Source organism: Haemaphysalis longicornis, unplaced genomic scaffold, assembly GCF_048455015.1.
Source record: "Haemaphysalis longicornis isolate Haplotype H1 unplaced genomic scaffold, Haemaphysalis longicornis Haplotype H1 scaffold_3, whole genome shotgun sequence".
Taxonomy (NCBI): Eukaryota; Metazoa; Arthropoda; class Arachnida; order Ixodida; family Ixodidae; genus Haemaphysalis; species Haemaphysalis longicornis.
In genome coordinates, this window is record NW_027526335.1 from 103693488 (window position 1) to 103718538 (window position 25051).

Consider the following 25051-nt stretch of genomic DNA (forward strand, 5'->3'; position numbering starts at 1 on the left):
AAATAAAACAAAACAAAGCAATCCTGACATCCGAACCTAACTTCCGGTTTTCTCTCATCCATCTCCTTTACTGGCCCCCAGGAAAGAGAAACGAGAAGGTGTCGGAGTTCCGGAGCGTCGTGAGCAGCCCCCACATGCACGTCCTCGAGAACGGATCCTTGGTCATATCCGAAGTGACGCTCGAGGACCAGGGCCACTACCTCTGCGAGGCCAGCAACGGCGTTGGACCGGCTCTCTCCGTGGTCGCATACCTCGACGTCAACGGTGAGACTCACTGATTGGCGGTTCCCTCATTGTTCTTGTCGGTCGAAAGCACACCGGTTAGCTGGTAGTCTCTTGATTCCGGTGGTAAACAAAAACGCGTGCGCGATTTCGGGAAGCTGTGCCAAGAGAATTGACTGCCGTTTATCGCGCACCTTGCCGTCTTTCTAGAAGAGAGAATTCGTCCCGCCAACGCCGCCCGTGTAATCGGATAGAAATGGCCGAATAGCCCCTTTCCTGTGGCTCTCCCCTGCCCTTTCTCATGCTCCACCCTTCGGGTGTGCTCCCTTAAGGCTGTAATCCCCTTAGCAGAGCCGCTTTATGTAAAAAATATAAGAAACGATGTACAGGGTTTGTCCAATTTTGAGAGGCGGCGCTTGTAAGCGTCCATGTTTTATCTGTGTCTGCCTGTCAAGCCGCGTATCAAGCTTCAGCGGTGACGTAAGGCGGGACGTGCTCGCTCCCGCGCATCTCATCACGGATGGGCGGCCAGACTAGGCGTCCCTACTGTTCCCATTACAAAGCGGGTGATGCCACTGGCACCATTATGCTGGCAGCGTTGGTTCAACACTTCTTAGCTCAAGTTTGGTGCGGTCCAGTTGGTTGCGAAATATGCTTGTCACCCGGAAACACTTTATAGCTAAAACCGGCTGGTCATCGTCCTATTTTACGCGTTCACGATTGGAAGTCCGACTACTCGCACAGAATTTTAATTTGCCATTTTAGTTCTCATAGGCAGTCTAGCGAAGTTGTCTTGTTTATTGCTTTTCTTTGTGTCTTAGCTTCTGCCTTGACGCACTACAAAAGAGAATTGTGACATCCCTTAAGCGTCTCTAATCAAGAAGTCAAAGCAAAAGCATTCGTGTCCATTGACTGAACGACTCCTTTCACTATGGTTCGTCATCCTTTCCCCTTTGTGCATTTTAGTCCTGCACGTGTAGGCGCCCTCTTAGTCCACTATATCCATTCTTCTCGCTAAGGCATAGTCAACCTTTTTGTAAGTGTTTATTTAATTATATTCAACTGTCCCGCGTTCTCATTCTTTGTTCAGCATATGTTGGGAGAGTGCGTAGTTTTCTTTACGTTATGTCTTCGTTGAGCGTTTTGAGCGTTTAACAGCTCGAGCCGACTTTTTTTTTGTGTTTTCTTTTATCTCGCCTCTCCTCAGAAGCTTTTTTAACGTCTCGTTGTTCCTTTACTAGCGTTTTTTTTCTGGTATAGAAAAAACCGATCAAAAGTATATCAATTGATAAAACACCGTTACTGTCGATTATGTACTCGTGTTTTGCCTCAAATATGCATAACGTTCCCATTACGCATAGCAATGTTTACATGCGTGAACCATTCCAGCAGCTTTAATAGTTAGGATAGTTAGGAATGGTTTTGCATAAATATACTTCGAGTTCCAGCATTCTCCACCGGCTTCTTTTTTTTTCTCTGAGTCATGGGCCATTTGGTATGCCATACCTTGCCCTTGGGCGTGCCGTCTTTGTGGCAGAACGCAGGGCTTTGTACTTGCCACAAGAAAGATTCTACATAAAGGCCTCTTGTCGCTTTTGCATAAAGATTCTACATAAAGACCTTCGTCTCTTTATTTGAACGGGCACGTGAAATTTGATTTCCAAACACTTTTGAATCATTTTGGCTTCTTCGCCTAATATTGAATTGCTGGTAGCCCATTTTACGTAGGTTGTGCTTCTCTTAGTCGTGACTGGCATTTAAGCATACGTTTCCGACTGTTTCCACTCCACTACACGAACGCTTTGCACAACCGACTTACTTCATTACGTTTCCTTTTGTGTCGTTCAGATTCTCAATGTTCTGCACGAACTTCCACAATACACAAGCGCCGTCTTTAACTCGCTTTGTCAAACGCAAGAGGTTCGGTACATCGTTTGTTCGCGCCGCATAGAACATTTAAACTCGTATTCAGAACCGTGCGGCCCTCCTCAGGAAAAGCAAGTGATTAAGCACATTCCGACATGCTCGATTGGAAAGCAACTTGGGTAAATTAATGAAGGCTTAGGAGCTTCGCTGTGCCAGTAGCAGGCTGTGGAAACAGTCACTTACCTTAAATTAATTGACTGCTTACCGCCAATTCTTACTTTCCTGCATTTTTTAGCAACATTTCTTTTGGCTGCATTGATTCCGTTTCATTTTCGCTCCCATTCCTCTCGAGTTCGCCGTCTGCCTCTTTACAGGCACCTATTGGTGAGGCTCCGTACTACTGGAAAAATCGATCGTCAGAGCACGGCGTTCTTGAAAAGAAGCTTACCAGATGGCGCTGGCGTGCGCCATTGTTTTCTCCGCAAGTTGTGCGTAGGATTCATAGATTAGCTGGCCAGTAGGTTACAATTTGTCTGATTGGTGCAATTTGCTAAGTGATACATCCATGCTAATGTTCTAGAAGCAGCAGAAAAAGGGGGTGGAGAAGTGGGGAGTGGCGGGCGGTGTGATGTGGTAATATTACTGCGGTATGTTTTGTTTTGTGTGCAGTACCTACATAGCTTTGTACACATCCAGCATATATTTCTGCTTCACGCACGGGCAATTACGGGTGTGTTTACGGCTGTGCATGGGGGCCTAGCATTTCGTATTAAAAACAGCTTGCCCCTTGGGTGTCTTGCATCTGCTTCACCGCAGGCAGGAAAGCTCCGTTGTAAAGCGTGCTGTATAGTATCGGCGTTTAAAGGCAAATGCTCCCACAGCCTCAACCCAGTTTAAGAACTTGCAGACAGCGGCTGCCGAGCGAAAACCACAAGTGGAATTACAAACCCTTATTAGTGTTAAAACATGTGGTAAGCTGATTTCCTTATATATAATGATCCCAAAACTAACATCTCGAAATGAATAAGTAATCTTCGAAATCTGTTATTTTCAAGTGCAGCCCTAGAAGAGCGAAGAGCAAATTTTAGCTCTTGTAACTGATGTTAGTCTGTGTATACTTTTGTTGGTTGAGAATGCACCTATGTGCACCAGCTCTAAAACCGCGAACTTGGTTATTGGCCACCGAAAACAGCTGACCAGACTTACGCAAACTACACAGCGTGTATGCCTATGCATGCGATTAACGGTATAGGATATACAGTCCCTACGCCATGAAAGCCTGCACGGTAATATCTTTTTCTAAAAATAGAGCGTGGACATCGTGTGCAGCCTTGTCATTATATATGCGTTTTTATTGATTATAAGCGCTGTTTTAGATCCCAATTTAATCTCGGGCGACATACTGCTGCAAGCTTAGATCTGATAGCCAAATTACTGACAAGCCATTCTGTGTGAATGGTTTCGGATATACATACCGTATTTACTCGCATAATGATGGCACTCGCATAATGATCCCACCACTGAAGTTTGTCGCGAAAATTCGTTTTTATTTCCCCCGCAATGATCGCACCCCGAACTTGCTGGAGCGATAGGTCTACACGTGCCAAGTCCCATGACGTCTTTTTTTTTTTTTCTCTGCGCTCCTTCTGTCACGTTTTTTTCTGTCCCGGCTGTGGGCAGAGTTTGAAGTTTCAAAATGAGAGGTCGTGATTGAATGAGAAATAATTATAAAAATGTCTGTGTGCTGTTTATATGATGTATGCGTTAATTACAAAGGTAAGCCATATTTAACCTTTATTTTTAATTATGTTCATGACAGCTACCGTAAAATTATTGACCCGCAACTTGTTGCGTTTCCTGTGGTCAAATATTTTTCGCGAAAAATATACCCCGCGTAATGATCGCACCCCTAAATTTGCATCAATTTTTTGGAAAAATTGCGGTAATTACGCGAGTAAATACGGTAGATTTAAGCGCGGCTGTTCATTATGAACCCATACCTAAATATATGGTTTTAGTGATTTCGCAGTATTTACAAATCATTCTTATCGTCACTATTACCACTAACGTGTAATTTTTACAAGGTTACTTTTCTTTTCCCGTAAAGTATTTAGGCAGTGTTAAACGGCAATCAGTCCTGACCAGAAATGTAACCAATTTTTTCAGGTAATGATGTCGGTTTTATTAAGAGTTCTATTAGTTCATTTTTCCCTATTTTGACTCAAGGATATTGAACGGTGAGTTCAGTTCTGCATTCACAAGTTTTCTGGCTCGTGTTTTCTTCCTTTCGAAACGCTTGTGCTGTGCTGGAATGCCCCTAACGAATATTTCTGTCCCTTTCAAAGCGCAGTTCCGCCGTACTTTAGCGAGGAGTTCGAGACAAAGACGGTTCGGTCCAAAGACGACGTCACCATCTCCTGCGAAGTGTTTGGTGAAACGCCGCTCACCGTCAGTTGGTCCAAGGACAGAAAACCTTTCGGAGACCTTGCCCTACCCCGGTAAGTGCAAGTTCATTGCTATTTCATTGATCTCATTCTAAAAACCTCGCCCTTGATTACCATAAATTCATACAACTTCGTTATAAATATCACGTTCATGAAAACAGGAGTTCAATACCTATCAAACGTACGGAATTTTCCTCGCATTTTTTACTTGCGTTGGTATGTACAGGTGCCGTCAGAAGTAATTGGAGCACGGGAGCTGTGGCCGAACCGCATAGGAGCTCCGTGTAGCTACACCGGCGGTAAACGAAAGGAGCCGAACACGCATGCGCGCCTGCCGACGGTGATATCGCATCTATGCTTCTCAACCCAGTTCGTTTAACGCGGCTTCGAGCATTATTCGCAGCATACTACCCTCAGCGATGGCGCTAATAGCAGAGGCGGTATCTGACAACGTTGCTCCCACACTGCCCACACCTTCAGCGCACGCGAGCTGCTGGAGAAGCGTCGCAATCGCAGGGATCTGAAGTGACATTTTTTCTTTTCTAATATTTTTAGGAGGCTCTGCAATCAGCGCCATCGTCGAGGCCAGTATGCTGCGATTAATGCTCGAAGCCGCGTTAAAAGAAGGGTGTTGCGAAGTATAGATGGGCTATCACCATCGGCAGGCGCACATGCGTGTTCTGCTCCTTTACTTTACCGCCGGGGCAGCTACACGGCGCTCCGATGCGGTTCGGCCACAGCTCCCGTACTCCAATTACTTATGACGGCACCTGTACTCACCGCAGTGCGTATAGCCGTCAAAAGTGTCAAGAGCTACAATGAAGCGAGTACCAGCGTTTTCACAGAGCAGCAGTTAACGATAGGCACGGGAGCATCTTTGGCGGCTGATAATTAGCGCTCACGAGACTCACTTTCTGCACTCGGCTGCTACAGCGCATGCGTACAAGCGTTGTCACTACTCCATGCACTATCGTAAGCTGCCACTCTATGCATATGCTGTGACTTAATTTCTTGTTGGTAGCACTTTTGAGCACTGTGCCTTTGACCTTGATTGAATCCTCTATGGTACACAAGCATCGCATCAGGCGTAATTGTAGACCACATTGTTTGTGAATATAGAGTAAACATTTTTAGGCAGCTATCTGTTCATCGACGCTATCCTCGTCACATTCAGGAGAAAATTCGCATCCTCCACTGTCTTTTCAGATTTGTTCTTCAAGAAGATACAACGGCCGAAGGAATAGTCTCCAAGGTTTTTATACCGTCGGTGGGTCGTGATGACTCTGGAGTGTTTTCCTGCGAGGCCACCAATTCGTACGGAAAGAAGGATCGTACAATTCAACTTATCGTTCAAGGTAAAAGATTCTGAACCCACTGCACGCAATTCATTTTTTTATTTTATTTAATTTGCGTAATTAGGGGATAGAACGTTCATCCAGACTGAGTTTTACATTTATCAAGCCGTAAATATAGGGTGTAAATATCTCGAAAAGCGCGTTTTTCTATAGGCTCGACAAACTTGAAATGCGTGCTATGGAGCTTGCGTAGCTAACCACAAAACATCCAAACACTAGAATACTGACCTGTATAAAAAAATATGTCTACACAATACTTTACTGAACAAATTCTACGAAAACAATCACCATGAGTGCCGTATGTAATAAGTCAGGTTTCAAAAGCAAGAATAAATTGCCTACGAGGCAGAGGGCTTCCTTAATACGGACGAAAGTGTTCGTTGATTGGCAACGTGCGAATTCTCCGTATCACGTGGTTTGGAGCGTAGACTAAAAAGTGACGAATGCTCCGACCAACACGCTGTTCTCTACCGGATCAGCAAATCCTAAACGAACCAGAAAGTATCATATCAAGTGGCCTAAGTACTACCCTTAGCTTCTTCGGGCTAGCCGGCCAGGTTCTTATAATGATCACGAGAAACGTGGTGTTATTCGCGCAAATACAGTTGTAGTGCCGCTTACACAGCAAATTTCTACTGGTGGCAAGACATCTTGTAGCGCCGTGATGCAACCGAAGAGAGTGGGTCGATAGCGCCCTATGTGGTGATGGATTAATTTTATTCTGTGGCTTCCTGAAATGTTGAGAGGCTGCTGGGCGCTCGTGTTATTTTTACTTTGTATACAGGCACGTTGGAGATATTGAAAGGAAGTGTCTATTGTCCTAAATGGTTGCGAGATGGTCCGGTGCCTGCCCCGCATGAACTAATAACTTCGAGCAAAAAGACAAGTATTTCCCCGATCGCCGCCACGTGCCTGAAGTAACCCTTCAGTGTTACGTTTTAAAGCGAAACCTTTAAATGGCACATTGCGTCCAAAAAGCCGGTGTTCCGTGGTTGCGGCGGCGGCGGCGGCGGTGACGTCATTAGAAATACAGCGGCTCTCAAAATAAAAAACAAAGACAATGAGCGGTGCATAGCGCCTCTTAACAACTGGTCGTGCGCAGAGAGGGTGGAGCGGCTGCAGAGGCTGTGCACAGCATCTACAGGCAGCGGCACGTGACTGCTGTTGTCCTCGTCTGTTTCGCCTGTAGGGAGCGGAGGGAGTTAAAAAGCGGAGTAACGCAGTTAAAACAGGGAAGAACAAATATTACTCCCTGCACAATCTTGAAGCAGCACTCAGGGGCGTTCGCCTAGCCACTAACGTTTCCTCATTTTTAACTCACTAGAAGTGCCGAAGTTCCCTTAGAGTTTAATTTCCCGATATCTAAAGCTCAAGCCAGGGGGCTTCTTCATGTTATAGCTGCAAAAGCACGCTCCTTCTATTCTCAGAGTTCATTTATGGTCATTTAAGAAAATGTTTCCTACATAAAAGAAGAAAACGAGGCAAAGAAATTGGCTCCAATCCACGCTGTAAATGTGGTTGGAAAGCAAAGCTTTAAACGACACCCACAACAATTGCCCATGCACGTCACTCGAATTCACACACGTGGCTCTACAAAGAGGGAAACCAAAGATTCGGCCAGCCGTTAACTGGAATTCGCGGAGGCGGCGTCCCGAACTCAGCCGCAGCAGTCGGCCACGGCCGGGCTAGAGCGGCGGACGCCGCCGCTGTATAGTACGGCCCCGAGTCGGGAGAAAGAAAACGGAGAGGAGCGTGTTTCGAAGGGTGAGACAGCGGAACCTAGCCATCCTGATGTGCTAGCTTGGGGCTACACCATCGCGCGACACAAGCGCAGACACCGAAACAGTTCGGCATGTGAGCTTAGTGATTCCCATTCATACCGATTTAAACTAGTTAGTTTAGTAAGTTGGAGAATTGCGAGAAACTTGAGGGAACTTTTAAAATTCCTGTTTATCAGAACCTGTTGCTACTTTCGCCTTTGGTAATACCTCTTAAAACACAACCTAATTGGTAATCACCAATTTACAAAACGGAGTCCCATTCGTGGCAAGCAGTGCGCAAAAGGTAGCGTTTCTCCAGCGGCGAGATGTCTGTACGGATTGGTACATCTTGTTTTCCCGTCCCTGCAAACCAATCCTTAACGTATGTTTGCCGTTCGACCACTTAATTCCGTCGGGTGCGGGTTTTCCTGGAGGTGCTGTCGAACAAGTTAATCAAGCCGTGCGAAGGCACCACGCAATGGACGCGAAGCAGGGCCAAAACAGGGCCAAAACAACCGCCGCTGAAGCAGACGACAAAGTCGTACCGTCGACGTCCGCGCCGGTGAGCAGGCTCTCCTGCGCGGGGAACGCTGGGTAAAGTTCGCGGTGCCATCTCTACTGTGCTCAGTGAGTGACACCCCTTCGCCTCCCCCTCTCCCTCCCCCTGCCACCACCTCCAACGCGTTAAGTGTTTGTTGTCCCGCACGCCACGAAAGAACCGTTGGCTGGTAGAGCTAGAAAGCTTTGCTTTAAAAATGCTGATTTGCCTGCAGGTGCGCCGGAAACGCCCAGAGACATTCACGTTGAGCAAGTAACAAGCCGATCTGTGACACTGTATTGGACGCAGCCTCACACAGGAAACAGCCCAATTCTAGGATACACAATCCTCTATGTGCCCGAAGCCGGTAAGAGACAATTTGACATTTGTATTATGTTGTCCATCAAGGTAACTGTGTACCTGCGAATCTGAAGAGCTCTTGTGGATTATGGTTTGTTCAGCAAACGTCACGTTTTCAAGCTACAATTTTTGTTCCTTGTGCTTCGCTATTATCAGTAGAAGTGACACGCGCCACATGCTGAGGAGCCAATGCTTACCTGTTGGTATAACTAGATTGTGTCTTTTATCCACCCATATGGAAACATGTTGACCCACGTGCCTGGAAGCGCAAATGGTTACAGCGGAAAGTTTATTGTTTGTGCTGCATACGTTTCTTTTCTTTTTCCAACGCAGTACCGTTTTCTTGATAGAAAAATATACACCCCAGATACGCGCCTTCGGCCTGCTAAATGGTTTATACAATATAGGCGAAGAAAAAAGAAAATCCTGCAGAAATTCAGAGGATTGTCTCCAAGTGCGTAGCATTCTTATGTCGCTTATTTAGAGTGTGAGTTCTTTACAGTCAATTTTTCTGGATTTCCAAAATTACGTTCGACCAATTATCTTCTTTTACGATACGATATAATAACGATTACAGGCGGAACTGGTGCGAAATTTGCATTTTTGTGGATATGCAGGGCGTTGTACGGTTAGGCCTTTTCGCCATTTTTATAGTTTACCTATTTCCGTTTTTTTTTTAATTTTCTACGAACAATTATCAGCATTTACGCTACTATAACGATTAAATGTGGAACTTCCGCAAAATCTGCATCATGGTGGAAATGCAGGGCGTTACACGGTTCGCCATTTTCGCGGTTCTTACTTTTTGGTTTTCGAAATTCCTTTTCTGATGGAGGCGAAAAGCAAAAACGGCCGTGTGTACTAGATTTCGGCGCACGTTAAAGATCCCCAAGTGGTCAAAATTAATCCGGAGCCATCCACTACGGCGCACCTCATCGTCTGCGTTGCGTCAGCGCGTTAAACCCAGCAATCAATCAATCAAAATTCCTTTCGACCAATTAACTCCATTTACGCTATTATGACGACTAAATGTAGAACTTCCACGAAATACGCATTATTATGGAAATGTAAGGCTTTACGCTGTCCTGGCTGCAGGGGTACTCGGCAAAAAATGTTACGCATTAAAATCTTTTGTATTAAGTTAAATAACTTATATATGATTACGGTATTGTGAAAGCGGTGAGCGACCAGACGGCTACGATTGCATAAGAGAGTGTGCACCTCTGTTAATATATGTCTGTGGATGAATAAACGTATTGGATGGGTTGCGTATGCGAAACGAATTACTTGATTAACACGTCATCAGTCACAGCACCTAAAATCAGCCTTCCTTGCGTTGTTATTTTTTTGTTATTATTTTAAAGCTAATTTTGTTCTGGTGCAGGCTCTGAAACGGCTTTCCAGATTTTCCCAATGTCTGTAACCTCTGCGCTGCCCCCATCACTACATTTGGCAAAGTCGTCAAAATTTGTTACTGTGAAAGCATTAGTTTACTTGTATGGCCGCTGATGACAGAAGGTTAAAAAAGAATAACAGTAAAGTAACTCAGTCGAAAAGAACTGTAAGCAATATCGCACTGATGGGAATTGAAACCATTGCCTCTGGAGCGCTAGGAGAGCAAACATCATCAATGTCACTTCGGCTCAATAGCTTTAGCGCTATAAACGTGGGTGCAGTGAATGCGTTCTGTCCTCGGACTTAAAAACACGTGCTCAAGACACACTGAGGCTTGCGAGAGTTGGTTTAGCAGGCGAATTACAGATGTAGAAATCAAGTCACCAGCAACGTATGTTCTCTCTAACTGTCCTTTTTACCCTGCGATGCCAAACCGGATAAGTGCCGTACTGACGTTAGTAGCGCCATCATGCGGTTTCCACTGAAACCTGCAATCGCAAGGCGCTGCCCCTAAAGTTTGGCCGCGAGCAGTGTGAACAGAGGGTATGTACCGGCCTGAAGTTAGGCCCAATGAAAACTTTTCCTTTAAATCAAGACAACATTTTCACTTTGGTTTGTTTTGAATCGGATAAGTATGATTTATCGCATCGACAAAAGAAAATATTACTCTGACAGCTTTCCCTGTGGCTTTGCCGAACTTCATGTTCCAGGGTTGGCGATATTGCAAAAAAGCCTTTTTTTCCTAGAACGAATAAAACAAGCTCAGTAATTTCAAACCCGTGCTACAAATACTCGTGGCGACGAGTGTTCATACAAACCGAACAAAAATTGTAGACGTCATTGACAAGCTCAGAATGGAGAATAAAATACCCAGTGGCATCCCGAATGCTCGCAGAATCACGAATGTATTGCAGAAAGTGTGGCGGAAGTTACGTCTGCAGACATCCGCGGACAGTATGGCTTCGTTTTTTTATAGCCAGCTTAGTTTAGCTAAATGACGCCGACAATTTTTGTATGGTGCCGACTGAGTTTCGAGTGTGAACGAAATTAGTGTCTGAGAGGGTGAGTACGCCTGATTTGCAGCAGATTTAGAAGCATGAGCGAATTCCTTCGGCGTTGACGTGCCCCGGCCTGCGCGATGAGCTTCATTTTAATGGAAGTAGGGGCGCCCCTGCAGACGCCTCGACATGGGGAGCGGCCTGACACAACGTGACGTCAGTCCCTCTCCAATCCCTTTATTTTCTCTATCATTCTAAGTTTCTTTTTCGTGATAACGGCTACTTCAGTTTCTGGTGGGCTAAGATTGAAAGCGCAGCCTTCCGGTCCGGAATAAGAGGTATTTATTAGGGTATGGCTGGGAGTGCGGAGAGTCATTCTGTAAGCCTAGCAGTGCGGCTTGAATACGGGAAACCATATAAATGCTAAACTGGGTGTTATTTGCCCACTGACCTGGGTTGTGGCATCAGTGAGGCGAGGCTGCCCCAACTGTTCCGCGCCTAAGTCAGTTACATTTACGGACCATGAAAGGACACAACTACTGCTTTGCCAGGAACTAGCCAATAGTTCGTGGCCAGTCAATGTAGCCTTTTCCGGCTGAAGTAAGGGGCTGTGTAACCGAGTTGAGGACGAGGCTGGAAGTTACCAAGTTTTTAATTGCAAATCAGACAACGTTAAAGCTCGGTGATTAGATGTTTTGTTAAAATTGGCTTCATAGCTTCGAACATTTCGGATTTTATAGCTGCAGTTGAAGAGGTGCATTACTTAAATGAAAGACCTCAATAGCCATGGATTTCCTAATTGTCAATATATATGATTTTCTGAGTACTAACACTCATTCACTGTTTGATCACAACCGATGCACGTTGGTTACCGTCGTTTCCTTATCTTCATGTAAAGAATGGGTTAGACGATTTTATCCAGAAGTTGAGTCCTCTACTCATTTGGGTCATGCCATATAATCGATGGGCCACGATTTGTCGCACTGGGTGATGCACATTCTACTCCTACGACAATTGAACTAGGTGCGGTGTATTTAAAATAAACCACTTGACAAACATAGCAAGATTGTTTTGGGAAAATCAATGAAAAATGGGAGTGTAATGTGGTCTATAAACGATGCCGAGTTGTTGAAAGTAACAAAAATGTTATTTCACAAAAATAGCACCGCATAAAATGCCAACAATTGTTCCGACTAGCAGTCGAATCAGGCCACGTCTTTTGGCTATCAAGCATAGGTTCCCAGAACCACGCGTTCAGTGCCCGTTGACGTAATATTTGACAGCGCCGCTTGGCTGGTATGTTTTCTCAAGACAAGGTGACGTCAGCACCGATGAGTATGCGTACCGGGACGCCCAGTAACCGTGCCACGCTGACGGGACTGGTACCTGGAACAGCCTACATCCTGAGGATTGTGGCAGAAAACGCCGTGGGCAAGTCCGGTCCCAGCGAGGAAGTTCGGGTGTCAACTGACGAAGAAGGTATGATGTATAGGCTCGAAATATGCCCGAAAAATGTGCATGAGTAACACCGCTTCAAGCCTGTATCAAAATGCTTGATCGACTACCAAGGCATACTCACAGCGTCTTTGAGTAGACACTTTGAGTAAGAATGTGTAGTCGACCAAGCTTGCAAATAAACTAGACGATAAAGCGTAGTTTTTTTTTTTTTCTTCTGATGTCTAGAGTGAAGGTTTGTCCATGGCTATAATGAAGCGTATAAACAGAAGAATGACATATGAGCACCTCTGGGGTGGTGATTCAAATGTTATTCCTTTGTTCAAATTTAGGACAACGAGATGTGCAAGGTTATGCAGTCAACAAACCGGATTAAAAAAAGACCTATAGTAATAATGAGTCAAAGGTGGAAAAAAGCAGCTGCGGGCTTTGGTTTATTAACCAGTTAAATTCCGGGTAGTGTAACCACAGCGATTGAACGAAAAGTGCTGCTTACAATACGTAACCGCTGGAGTCCAATCGACACGGTGTTTCATAAAACTGCGAACAGGGTGACACGTGGGTGCAGCCAAAAACACCCACGTGTGGGCGCGAAGGTAAGTGCACATTTCAACGCGCACTGCACACGCCATGCCCTTATCTGGAGTGACGATCCATGATCGCATTGTATGTGCACGTCACGCTGTCCACAAAACTCCCCATACCCCTAACTAAAATCTTGCATAGACGTTTTTTTTTTAATTCCTTGGTCAATTTCCTTGTGATTTCAACGAGAAGAAGCGACTGAAAGCGCTGCACGCTTTCAGTTCGGCCTTTAATTAATGATTAAGCAAACTCAACTCTGTCCAGTAATAAACCTTGATCTCTGAACTTGTCGGTGATCGGCCTGGAGCCAAGCAATGGAAGACGTACGATATTTTCAAGCGAAGCTTGTATTGACTCACTTGTGTCGTGGAAGCTCGTGATGATGTTGCAGAAAACCGAGCCCCTCAACAACGAAACGGAATCGAACCTGGGCCCCTCGCGTTATGAAGCGGACGTCTATCCAGATGCGCCATTAAGACACTGTATTCAAATGCAAAGCGTTGGAGGGGATCCCTGCGCCGCCTCGTTGCCACGTACGCCGCCGTTGCTATGCCGCGCTGCACATTGGGAGAAGAGCGGCGAATTTGAATGAGCCAGCTGCACACTCATGTACCTGTTTACCCCAGCGCCGCGGGCTCCGACGCTGCCTTCGATAGGCCGCGCTAGATGCCGGGAGATGAGCAGCTAACTGAATGTTGCCTAGAAATATAGCGTGATAGCAGATACGCCAGCGGCACTGAAACTGCATGTGATGAGGTGATTGTTCATAGGATGAAGGGTGATTCTTTATCTGGCGTGTGCGTGGTATGATTTTCTTTTAAGATCGGGTCATGCTCAGCCAGCGGGTTGGGTGCGGTTTGTTCTGGGTTGGGTCAGGGTTTGGTTTTGGGTGGATTGGGAATGGGGTTGGATTGATTAGGGAAGGGTTTTGGTTTGGATAACGGTTGGTTTTGCGTTTTGAGTTTTAGCTTGGTTTATACTGACTGGTAGCACGCTTCGCGTGCACCCCTGTCCCCTTTCGGTGAGGGGTGGATTAGTTTATTTTTATTTCTCACGCTCAGACATACAGCCTTTTGTTGGACTTTTCTTGACTTCGAGTAAGGTTGCAAAAAAGGATGGAGCCCAATGCCCTACCGATATTTAAAAATAAAACCTTATCCGGAATGTCTAATGCACTACGGAACACCCATCTATTAAAAAAGAAAACGAAGAAAGTGAGAAAAGTCAGACATGTGTACAATTCAGTGGTCCATGTCCTTTTAAATAATTTCGAATGAATATTTGTGATCAAACACAACTTGTGACAATGTAGCATGATAAAACGCAACACGCGCGTAATACAGTGAATAAAGCATCGAAGCCCTAACACCAGGCTTTATCGGACTTTTACTGCCAAGTTTAAATAAGTAGTGCCATAATAAAACAGTTCAGACTGAGCTGGTAACTTGCGAGCTGCGTATTGTCCGTAGACATGATCTAATCGTAAGTGAACACAAAATGACTCAAAATTTTAACAGAGCTTCTGGAAAAAGGATTACAAAGAGGGACAGAAAAAAATGCCGATGGGTATGTTGACAATTTAGAAGTCCCAATGCTGTTTATGGGCGATTCCGTCGCTTTCCTCCAGGGTATTTTAGTTTGGAACCACTACAGCTATTTTTATGTAACGAGACGAAAACCACACTCTACTTATCTTGGTTGTTCAACGTATGATAAAACTGGTAACACATTTATACGGACAAAGACGCCGAATTCATGAATCAACGTGAGCCGCTACTGCACCGCCTCATGCTCTTATCGCTTGTCAACAAAGCGAATCACGAAGTTAGCGCTGACAGAAAAATCTTTCAGGCCTCATTAACCCCGAAAGCGTTTTGGCTGCTGGAGACGAGCCCTGGATAGCCACAATAGTTTCTCAAACACGCGTCTTTCCAAACAGTAGAAAGTATACAATTTTAAAATCCCAAATCGCACTGGAGTTGCAAAATGCAGCTACAGGTCCACCATATTGGTGACGGAGGAGCTGTAAGGCAGTCGCTCCATGTGTTAGGTGTGTCCGTGGGTTTGTGAAGGCGAAGACGACAACCGGTGTGCCTCCTGGCACCAACTGGATTTTGGGCAACTGCTACGCCTCCGCTGCCGTGCGTAGTACCGCCGCTATAACAGTGTAAAAAGAGCTTGTTGCGAAAGGGACGAGCCGCCGAGACCGTTCCCGATGATGGCTTTAATCGTACCAACTCATGATGATGGTCACAGCGAAGGAAACGAGAGAAACAGAGCTGCTTCTATCCCAATAGAGCTACACTAACCCGTCTACCTCGTTAAGTTCAAGCGGCCAGTGCTCGCTCAAAGCAATTTTAAAACCATTGGTATCCCTTCTTTTGTACAAGGGAAAGTTTAAGCGGCCAGTGCTCGCTCAAAGCAATTTTAAAACCATTGGTATCCCTTCTTTTGTGCAAGTGAACGTTTTCGATTTATCGTTGGTGTCTTCTTCTTTCAGCCCCTTCCGGGTCACCGTACGAAGTCAGAGTCACGGCTACAAGCTCTAAAACTATTCACGTACGCTGGAAGGTAAGTTACACTTGAGATGGCGGAACCTGGTTGCTGGCGACACACATAATTCTGCTTGCATTAGTCTGGTTCAGAGTCTCCTTTGTCATCAGTCAACTACGACTGCTTTGGCCTACCAGCAGGCGTGAGTCGTATTGGTCCGCTAGAAGAATCAAATAAACCTCCTCTTTAAGCGAGCCCATGATCAACAAGGATTAACGTCCGCAGATATTTTTCGAGGGGGAAACTATTCCCTCAAAGAACAAAAATGAAAGCAAGAGAACGAAATTTGCGCTGATTCTAACCGTGAAACCAAGGTTTTTGTAGCCTTGAAACCACAGCGCCAAGGAAGGCGGGTGGGGGCATCTGATTTCCTTCCACACTTCACCCCTTGAAACATTCATATATGCTGTCACTTAAGATATCATGCCCACTAAAAGGTATTGTTTGCATTAAAAATGCTGGCGCGAGGAGGAGGGAGAAACGTTTAATGGAGCAGTCAATGTTGTTGGGTTGACAGCCAGATGCGGCACCTCCTTAGTCCAGGAAGCCCTGGGTTTTGGCCGCCTGTCTCACCCGGTCTACCAGATGTTGGTGATCCGGGTTGGAGCTGGTCAACCGACCCTTCCAATGCTCAAATCGGGGATTTCGATTCGGGAAAAACGTTTTTACATGAGGAAGAGGATGCGGTCACTGACCAAGTGAAGATAAAAACAGAGACGCTTCGGAACCCGTACATCACAGAACCAGTACATCATGGAACCCGGAACCCGTGTGATCAAGGAAACCGTACGGGTTCCGAAACATCTCTGTTTTTACCTTTACTTGGTTAATGACCGCGTCTTCTTCCTCATCATGATACCTGACCGGACAAACTTCCGTCGAACGCTTGACTAAAGTTTTTACATGTTCAGAGTCTCGATCCAAACAACTTGTTGCACATTTCAGGAGTCAGTACATAGTTACACAGCGTACAGTTTGATCAGTTATTCATGATCAATTCGAAACGATGTCGGTTCTTGTAGACCAGTCAGTGAACGCAAGGTATGCGCAGACGTGTTAGCTCCGACACGGCAGCACTATCCTGCAGTCGACTCACGCAGACGGCTCAGCACTAATTCTAACATCGAATTCACTCACTTCAAAGAGCGGCCGCCGTGTGTATACCCTAGCTTGTTCTCCGGTAAACGTTATTTTTCCGCAACGACAATGGGCTGATCGTTACCAAATTTCTGTTTGGTCTCTGACTCAAGGCTCCGCTGCAAGCGACATACCACGGAAGACTGAAAGGCTTCCACGTCGGGTACAGGCCTCTGAACACGAGGGATACCTTCCAGTTCCAAACAGTAAAACTCGACGACATCGAGGACGACCAAGCCATGGCGAAGAAGGAGAACGAGTACGAGATTCGCGGCCTGCGAAGACACACCCAATACGCTGTCGTGGTTCAGGCTTTCAACAACAAGGGAGCGGGACCGTTGTCCGAGGAAGCGACCGTGTCGACGCTCGAATTTGGTAAGCGAAAGCATCGACCTCGTTATTGGTCAATCGCGTAGTTACCGTGCGTGCGAATTTCGGTGAGAAGGCATGCCCCCCCCCCTTATATAAATAGGGGAAGATATGCAGATAAAGGGAACTGTTCTCACCTCTGTTCTTTGAGCTTGCTATCAACCCTTATCTAATTAACAAGCGGAGAGGTTTTGTTACATATACGATATGCACGCAAAATGGTGCGGCAACTATAAACTCCTAGGTAGTTTGTTGGTCTCGCGGCTCTAGAAACGGCACCACCGGGGAGGGCATATCGACCGGATTGAACTTAGATGGCGGTCTTCGTGAATGATACATGTACAGTGTTTGTCAAAATGTTTTAGGCCATGTGAAAGGTTTTAGAGCCACAGATAATTCAAAGCGTAAGGTTAACGTTTTGCTGTGAGCAATCTATTTTATTAGAGCTATATAGAAGTTTTCTCTAACTTCCCGGTATAAAACATTTCAGCCTCACTCGAGATGTAAGCTTGTATTTTGAAATTTCTGCTGGCTAAGTACTTTCACCATGCACTAATTAATTTTGAGAAATGATGTACGTCCGTACATTCGGGTATCATTTCACTATAGCCAGGCATACATAATTCTCTGGGATGAAATACAGAGTACCAATAGTAGCTCGCTAGTTGGCGTGTGGTTATATAGTAGTAGGAAGAAAATAACGGCCTTCAGGCTCTGAAATGAAGTTTCCGAGGCTCTGGATGGCTTATACGACAAAAGTTTCTGCCTTCCAACCCGCAATTTTTTCTTCGGATTCACGAGGCGCCTGAATCAGATATCTCTGTAAACGTTTAAACGTTTTGCTCAATAAAGTTTTCGTATAACCTTGGCTAAACAGTTATTATTTTACTGAGCACGTAATTAAATTACTGACATAGTTACCTGCGCAACAATTTTGTCTCGGGTTCGAAGTAGTCATGTCCATTATACTGAAGTTATACGTGAGCTAGGCATGCGATGTGGCTGGTGACGTTCTTTTTTGCCTTTAGATCCTCCGCCCGCCCCACAACTAGCAATCACATCAAAGTCGTCTTCTACCATCGAGCTTGAGTGGAAGTTCGCCGAGGCTAGCGAAGCACCAATAACAGGTTAGTACGGAGAACTAGCTTCGCGGTTATACACACCGATTTCTTAAAAGGTTATACATAATAAAGCAGAATTCTCCCTCGGCGATGCGTTTTAAATATTCTAGCCTAGACCCGGTTGGTAAGTATTCCCTAACTTAAGAAGTTAGTACTTTACGACGCCTAAAAGAAAGTTCTGAGGTATTGATGAGAATAAGAGCGTGGTGCAATGCGCGAAGAATGTTTAGATACAGAATGTTTCGTCTAACCGCATTATACGTTGCTAACCCGTTAAAAAGAGGAGCGATAGCTAGAGCGGAGATAACGGGTATGGCGGGAGCTGAAGCGATGCGCCCCGGTGTGACCTGAAGACAAACAGTCTCTGCTGTTGGGTGACCGCACCTGGAAAGATATGGCCAGCAAATGGCCGTGCAAGAAAAGTGGGAAGATTGGGAGAATTCTGTCGCCTTTCTAACGTTCGCTTGAACCGAATGAAATAGTTACATGGAGTTGTTTACCCAATTGGAAGTTTACTTGTGCACTATAATGTTTCTATGTTTACTTGTGTGTTCCTAACGTAAATGAGGAAAGGAGGAATTATCTAGCTTCTTTTTTCGTCTCTTCCCTTAGTGAAGACAGGAAATAAACTTGTTTTGTCCCTCATAGGAAACGCTACCATATCCCCTTCACCCGTCCCGCACCCGCACACACAAAAGTACATCACTTGTCTCCCACCAATGCTCTTGTAGGGCTTCAAGGATTGCGCAAACACATTTCTCGAGAGTAATACAGAAACATGACATTTTGCTGGGTGCAATTTTTTCTGTGAGTTTTAAAGGCTGTAATCAAAGCTTCAATGGCCTGTGCTGGAGGAAACCAATGAGACAGAAGAATATTTAGCGTAATGCAGGGTAAAGACATTAGCTGCACGGGTTTCGCCTGAACAAAAGGAGTCTACGTAACGCACACCCAGCCACGGTGGTATTTAATTTTTAACAATGCACGGGCAAAAACTTCAGGCCTTACGAACATTTTTTCCAGTACGCCATGGAAGTTTCCGGGGCGCATTGTTTTGCTTCGGCGCCTGTCACTCTGCGGGCGCTGTAGGTTTTCCTATAACAATTTTAAACGAAAGGTTTGTGCTGCACTTACTTTAAAGCGCAAACCGGCTCTTATTTTCGTTTTTGTTTTCATTTCGTCTTTTCCGAGAGTCTGAAAGACGGTGTGCGAACACATTTCCAGGGTACGTTGTGCACTACAAAAGCGAATACGGAGAATGGCAAGAGGCGCAAGTGAACTCCAAGCTGAGCAAGCACCTGCTGACCAACCTGATATGCGGAAACCACTACCAGATCACCATCACCGCCTTCAACTCGGCCGGCAGGGGAGCTCCCAGCGACACTGTAGGTGCAGAGACGACCGGAAGAGGTAATGCAGCGTATAGGAAAGCATATGAATTGATCACGTTTTTCTTTTTCACCCCTATATAACATATATGAAGCACTTCGCTGGCTTTAGACCGGTGTGCCGATTAGTCACGCCTGCCCATGTGGTAGGTGCTGTGAATAGAGTGGAGAAATGTATTTCTGTATAAGAAGCATATAAAGGTGATCAGACGCGGAAGCAGACGAAGAAGGGGAAGCGAAGAAAGAGAGATAGGCCGAGCGCGAGTGTGATCACAAAAAGCAAGAACGATATACTTTCTATTCTTAAACGCACGGTGAGAGTGTCTGGGAAGGTGGAGACATAAAGAGCGGAAGTTCTTCGATGGGGTTGCATCGATGGATGGCGCGTATACGCTGCCGATCGGCAGTGGCGACCCGTTGATAACCTGGCTTTGATGTTGCGAACCCGACTGCCACTCGACAACTGAACTTCCTTACTGGAGGTTATGGCTCGCCTGCTTCCTTCATTTGGCGAAGTTGGCAGGCTAGCCGGACATCGGTTGTGGGCCAAGGTGCGCAGTTGTGCTTGCTGTTACAGTGGGTCAGGCGCAGCTGCTGGTATTCTAACCGTTGTCCTGACGCAGACGCGGGCGAGTCCCCGATGCCTCTGACGCACGCTTTGCTTCGCTTTTGTTCTGAACTGCCACAACGCATCCCGTTGCAGCATAGCGCCATGCAAGGCTGGTGTCGACTGGGCTTCGCCGGGCCAATGATAGTGTAGATCTACGGGTTCGCCGTGAAGCACACACGTAATGGCAGGTACTGCTGTTGACGTACAGAGAAGCCATAGTAGGTAGAGCACCATCACCAGAGTCATACGAGGCTTCTTTGTTGCTGAAGCAAAGTTCTGTTTTAGGGGCTAAGCCCCTTAGGGGCTCGGACTGTCGGCGTCTCATGTCATCCTATTCTTATGTGGCCACAGTAGTAAAACACCCGGACGTGCGTTTTCCTAAGCCTCGTGCTACTACGTAACGGATAAAACCGGTTCAAAATAAACAACCATGATTTAGATATTTGTGTAACGCTCCCTATCCATTTCAGCAATTGTCAAGCACAAGCTGTTTGTAGACGGGTTATAATTTGTGTTATGCTCAAATACCCACCGGCTCTCTACGCTAGGTCTGATCGGGTCGGATGTTCAGTCGAAGCAAGAAAAGGCATGCTTCCCTGGTGCAGGGGCCTCGTTACTCACCGAAGACGAGCATCCACGAAGAGGCGCGGGCATTGCACTGCGCTCGCGTTGACTCCTGCCACTATCCCAAACTGGGGCAGACGGGGCATGCAAATTGGTTAAATCCGCTTCAACGCAAGAGAGGGCGCCACCGTATCAGCAAGCGCGCGATTCTTCCTCTCACCGCCGCTTCTCCGTCGCCCAATCAGTGCACGCCCTGTGGAAAGACGGAGATCTACAACCTTTAAAAACACTCATGCACTGCACGCTTCGCCCCTTCCCAGGTTTCTCGTTACTCGTTCTGGTGCGAGATTTTTTTATCCAAAATAAATCTTAACAGCGATTACAATTATTATTTATGGTTAAGGGTGGTTGTAGGGGAGGTTCACCCTACGCATTTTTGGCTGCACGCCGTTAGATGGCGGCCGATAATTTTGCGAGGGAAACTCTGCTGCACACTGTTGTATATTGCTGTAACAGATCTTTCCGCAGTGAGGTTCTTCTGCACATTCAACACGCTGACATGTTTAGAATTTCATAGCTAATCTAAGGCCGTTTTCGGTTGTAGGACCGATCCCGCCCCAGGACAACCCGTCAGCGGTGCTTGCTGCAAACTCGACGTGTATCTCCGTGAATTTGGAAGGTTGGAACGACGGCGGCTGTCCCATCACTTTCTTCGTGCTCCAGTACAAGCCGCACATGCAACAGGATTGGATTCTGCTCTCTAACAACATCCAAATGGCACAGTCTCCCGTCACGCTGCCTGACTTGGTGCCTGGAACCTGGTACGACATAATGGTTTCCGCTTACAACGATGCCGGCGCAACTGAAGTGGAGTACCGCATCGCCACCCTCACGCTAAGCGGAGGTGAGTTGACCACGTAGGCGAGCTTGAAATGGCTGACGGTGAACTGAAATTGAGTGTGGAAATTTCTGCTGTCTGCTTCAGAACTCTCATCTCAAACAGGAGTATGAAGGTGGCAGCCGATAAGAATTTAAGATAGCGCGACGGCTCTTGTTGCCGCCAGCTAAGATTAATCTAGACATGTGAACTTGCGGTGAAAGTCTTTTAATTAGTTAATACCATTGCAAGCTATTTCTAACTCAGCGATATTGCTGCTGACATACCGTTATATTATCTACTTGCCGCCAGACGCTTTCAGATGAGTAGAAATGTAATTAGGCACGTAGGTGGCCCTAAGACACCAAAATAACGAAGTCAGTAGGACGAAAAAAGCTTTGTAGAAAACGGCAGTCACTTTTTTTTCTCAGTTTTTTTCATATGGACTATTTTTTACCAAACCAAGTTACACCTTGAACTGCAAGCCAAAAATTAGTTGGTGTTTTAAAGCGAACCTTTCAATGCCTCGCTTATGGCGTCTTTCGTCCCAGTAAAACGCACTGCAGAAAAGCCAACTTTACACAATGGGTTTCACAAAACGATGACGATGATAAACGGAGGCACATCAAGCGCCTCAAGAAAAAACAAAAACGCCTCCCGCAGCCAGAACCGAATCTGGATCCCTGTCGTTATGAAGACGACGCCTACCCGATCACGCCCCACCTACACGATAGAAGCAGTTCGAATTTTGTTTACTCAGGTTACATGGGAGAACTCTTCGCGTATTAAGCATCGTTCTCTTAAGAAAGGGGCTTTGTGTTTCTTGGCTTTAGTGTCGTAATTCGTTTTAGTCTTGTGAAGCCGGTTTCGTTTCGACGGGGCACGACACGATAAGCAACAAAACGAAAAGAAGTCAAATGTGGAGGCCAGCTTCCTGTAATAGAGGACCTCGGCCAACGTGGCATTTCTTCCGTTTCAGCGACGGTGGCGCCCCTGGCGGCCCAGTCTCAAGAAAGTAGCGGCTCGCTGCTACGGGACCCGGCCGTGCTGGTGCCCGTGGCATGTGCGGTGGTCGTGGTATTGGTCATCTGCCTGGTCGTGGGCGTCGTTCTTGTGCTGCGCAGGCGAGAAAACGCCTACGACACCTGCCACACGCAGCACATATGTAAGTCCGCAAAACATTCCGTGGTCGCAACTGTTTCCCGCTTTCCAGGTACATCGTACGCCTGAGGCCGACGTCTTTCGAGACGATAAATTATGCAGCGAATACTCCAGTGCCCACGTTTGCATGACATAGGTTTCTAATGTGCCCCGTCCTATGTATGAAGAAGTTTTCGTATAAGCTCCTATGGCGTAGGAATTTCCTTCCTTATACCTTAGTTTGAATTAGTACATTACTTACACTGAATTAGTAAGGCTTTCAACAGGAAAAGGTAAGCACCAGGATTGCCTTTTTCATTGAGCACTGCTTGAAACTAAACGATCACATTTTTCTCCGCCCGTGGAGGTCTCAAGGGTTAGTGAGAATCAATATATGGCGCTATTTTTATTAGACTCCTGCACTTGTGCGCAGCACCTCCCTCTTGCCATCAAGCTGCCATTGCAAACAAGGGGCTCTGAGCACAGCCCAGTTAGCAGTTCTTTGGAGACAGGAATTCGCCGTAGCCCTTATGAACTCTTTGGAATCTAAAACAAGCTATCACTTGCATACCGATAACGTTTAACTCAACCAGCGGCTACTTTGGGGCACGATACGAGACAGCGGTTACACATGCGGTAGGCGGAAGTGTGGAGTCGATGAAAGAACGCCGCGCTTCTTGCTCCGCCGCCCTGTGTGGTTGAATATTACCCGCGAAACCTTCTTTCGGGGCCAACAAAAAGACGGAGAGGATGAAACAATCAATAATACGCTAAGAATCGCTATTACGCTAGATATTATGTTTTAACGCTTGAGGGGACAATCGAATGCATTGGAAAAACGCATTCCCGAGGGAAATTTCAATGTCCTGCATTAGGTGCAGCCTATCACTGCGTCTGATATACGCAATGCTGAGAGAAACAAATTGCGACTACAACATGTTTATGTTTTCCTTCGGAATTCAGCTTCGTGTATGCATTGGCTGCATCGTATATTTAGTTATATACCTGGACGCCATCCACATTGTCGCTGCTACCACTGAAGTCTATAGCGTGTCTAGGTTGTGGCTATCTCTGCTGAGAGTATTGCGTGCTGTTGGCAAACTTTATTCGTTCCCATCAACTATGTGCATGTTACGAGGTTTATGCCAATGGGCGGGGCCGGCCACTCGGAGTCGCTAGTATACCGAATAAAGTGTGTCCGTACGTCCCTCGCTTGCCTGCCTGGGACGGTTATGCAGCCTTTCCTTTCGGCCACGTAGTTGCGGCGCTTCTGTGTATTGAGCTCCATTCAGACGCAGGGATAATGAAAATTCTGTGAGGCGTGCCTGAAACGACGATTGCATACGCAGTTTTCTTCTAAAATAAGACAAATATTGCAGGGAACTAGTTTCATCGCAAGATGATTTAAACTACGGGCCAGTGGAGACAGAGATTTTCATGGATGAGGCACCATGGGAAGAGACTCAAACAAACAATAGGGTTATGTTGCTTTATGTTGATTATCGATTGGTACTGCACGACTCATAAGGACTCTATAGGTTCATCGAACCCCATACCGTCGCTATATAAACTCTGTTCGACCGTACGGGATACAAGTGCGCGGTAAGTAAATTGATCCAACCGTAAAAAGCGCCGAACCACCATGCTTTGTTCTGATGCTTCATTCAGGAGAGTAAACAGATTTTACGGGAGACTATCAAGCCTCTTTGTAAATCAGAGATTATGCACCAACATTCTAACAATTGAACCCTCAACATGCCACTGGCCTGTCCAAAAGTCCCTGCATAAGAAAAAGCGGTTTTTTTTAGATCGAAGTACGGCCTATTCCCACCGAGAAATTTGAAAGTGTTGTACTCATGTATAATAACTACACCATGTGCACGCGTACTAAGTATAACTGCTGGCTTAGACGCTGAAATGTATTCGAAGGCCTATCGCCGTTTCCGCACGAGAGGCAATGGGGCGGCAGTTTTCCGGCTATAATCAGCGCAGCTGTCTTTTCTACGCCCAGAGTTCTCTACCTTCCTGTGCAGTGCGCATACGTGTTTGCCATGAAACTATAAAAACCAAAACCAACTTCGTCATTAAGTAATCTCTGGGTTGGACTACAGATGAATTCCCAAAGAGAATGCGATATGACTCGAGGAGTAACCCACACCCGCAATCCACAAATTCTATGTCTCTGAAGATCCACCGTTGAGCCCATCGCCGAAAGGGTTAAAGAACAACTCGTAGCTCCTAAAAGTTCAATAGGTGAAACTTAGTGTCGCGAAAGTTAAGGTGCTTTTGCGTGACCTGTGGAATTTTCAACGAT

The 25051-nt window shown here is 46.1% G+C and overlaps 1 protein-coding gene across 2 annotated transcripts in view; it reads left to right on the top strand.

Moving 5' to 3' along the window:
* Positions 1-25051, top strand: part of LOC144174972 (cell adhesion molecule Dscam1-like) — a 675942-nt gene that overhangs the window by 636554 nt on the left and 14337 nt on the right. For both annotated transcript variants that reach the window (XM_077703965.1, XM_077703964.1), the window contains exons 11-21: positions 82-264; positions 4439-4586; positions 5739-5887; positions 8421-8552; positions 12250-12417; positions 15479-15549; positions 16782-17043; positions 18066-18164; positions 19383-19568; positions 21325-21624; positions 22577-22762. In XM_077703965.1, coding sequence (XP_077560091.1) covers positions 82-264; positions 4439-4586; positions 5739-5887; positions 8421-8552; positions 12250-12417; positions 15479-15549; positions 16782-17043; positions 18066-18164; positions 19383-19568; positions 21325-21624; positions 22577-22762 — 1884 coding nt within the window. The remainder of the gene's footprint in view (positions 1-81; positions 265-4438; positions 4587-5738; positions 5888-8420; positions 8553-12249; positions 12418-15478; positions 15550-16781; positions 17044-18065; positions 18165-19382; positions 19569-21324; positions 21625-22576; positions 22763-25051) is intronic.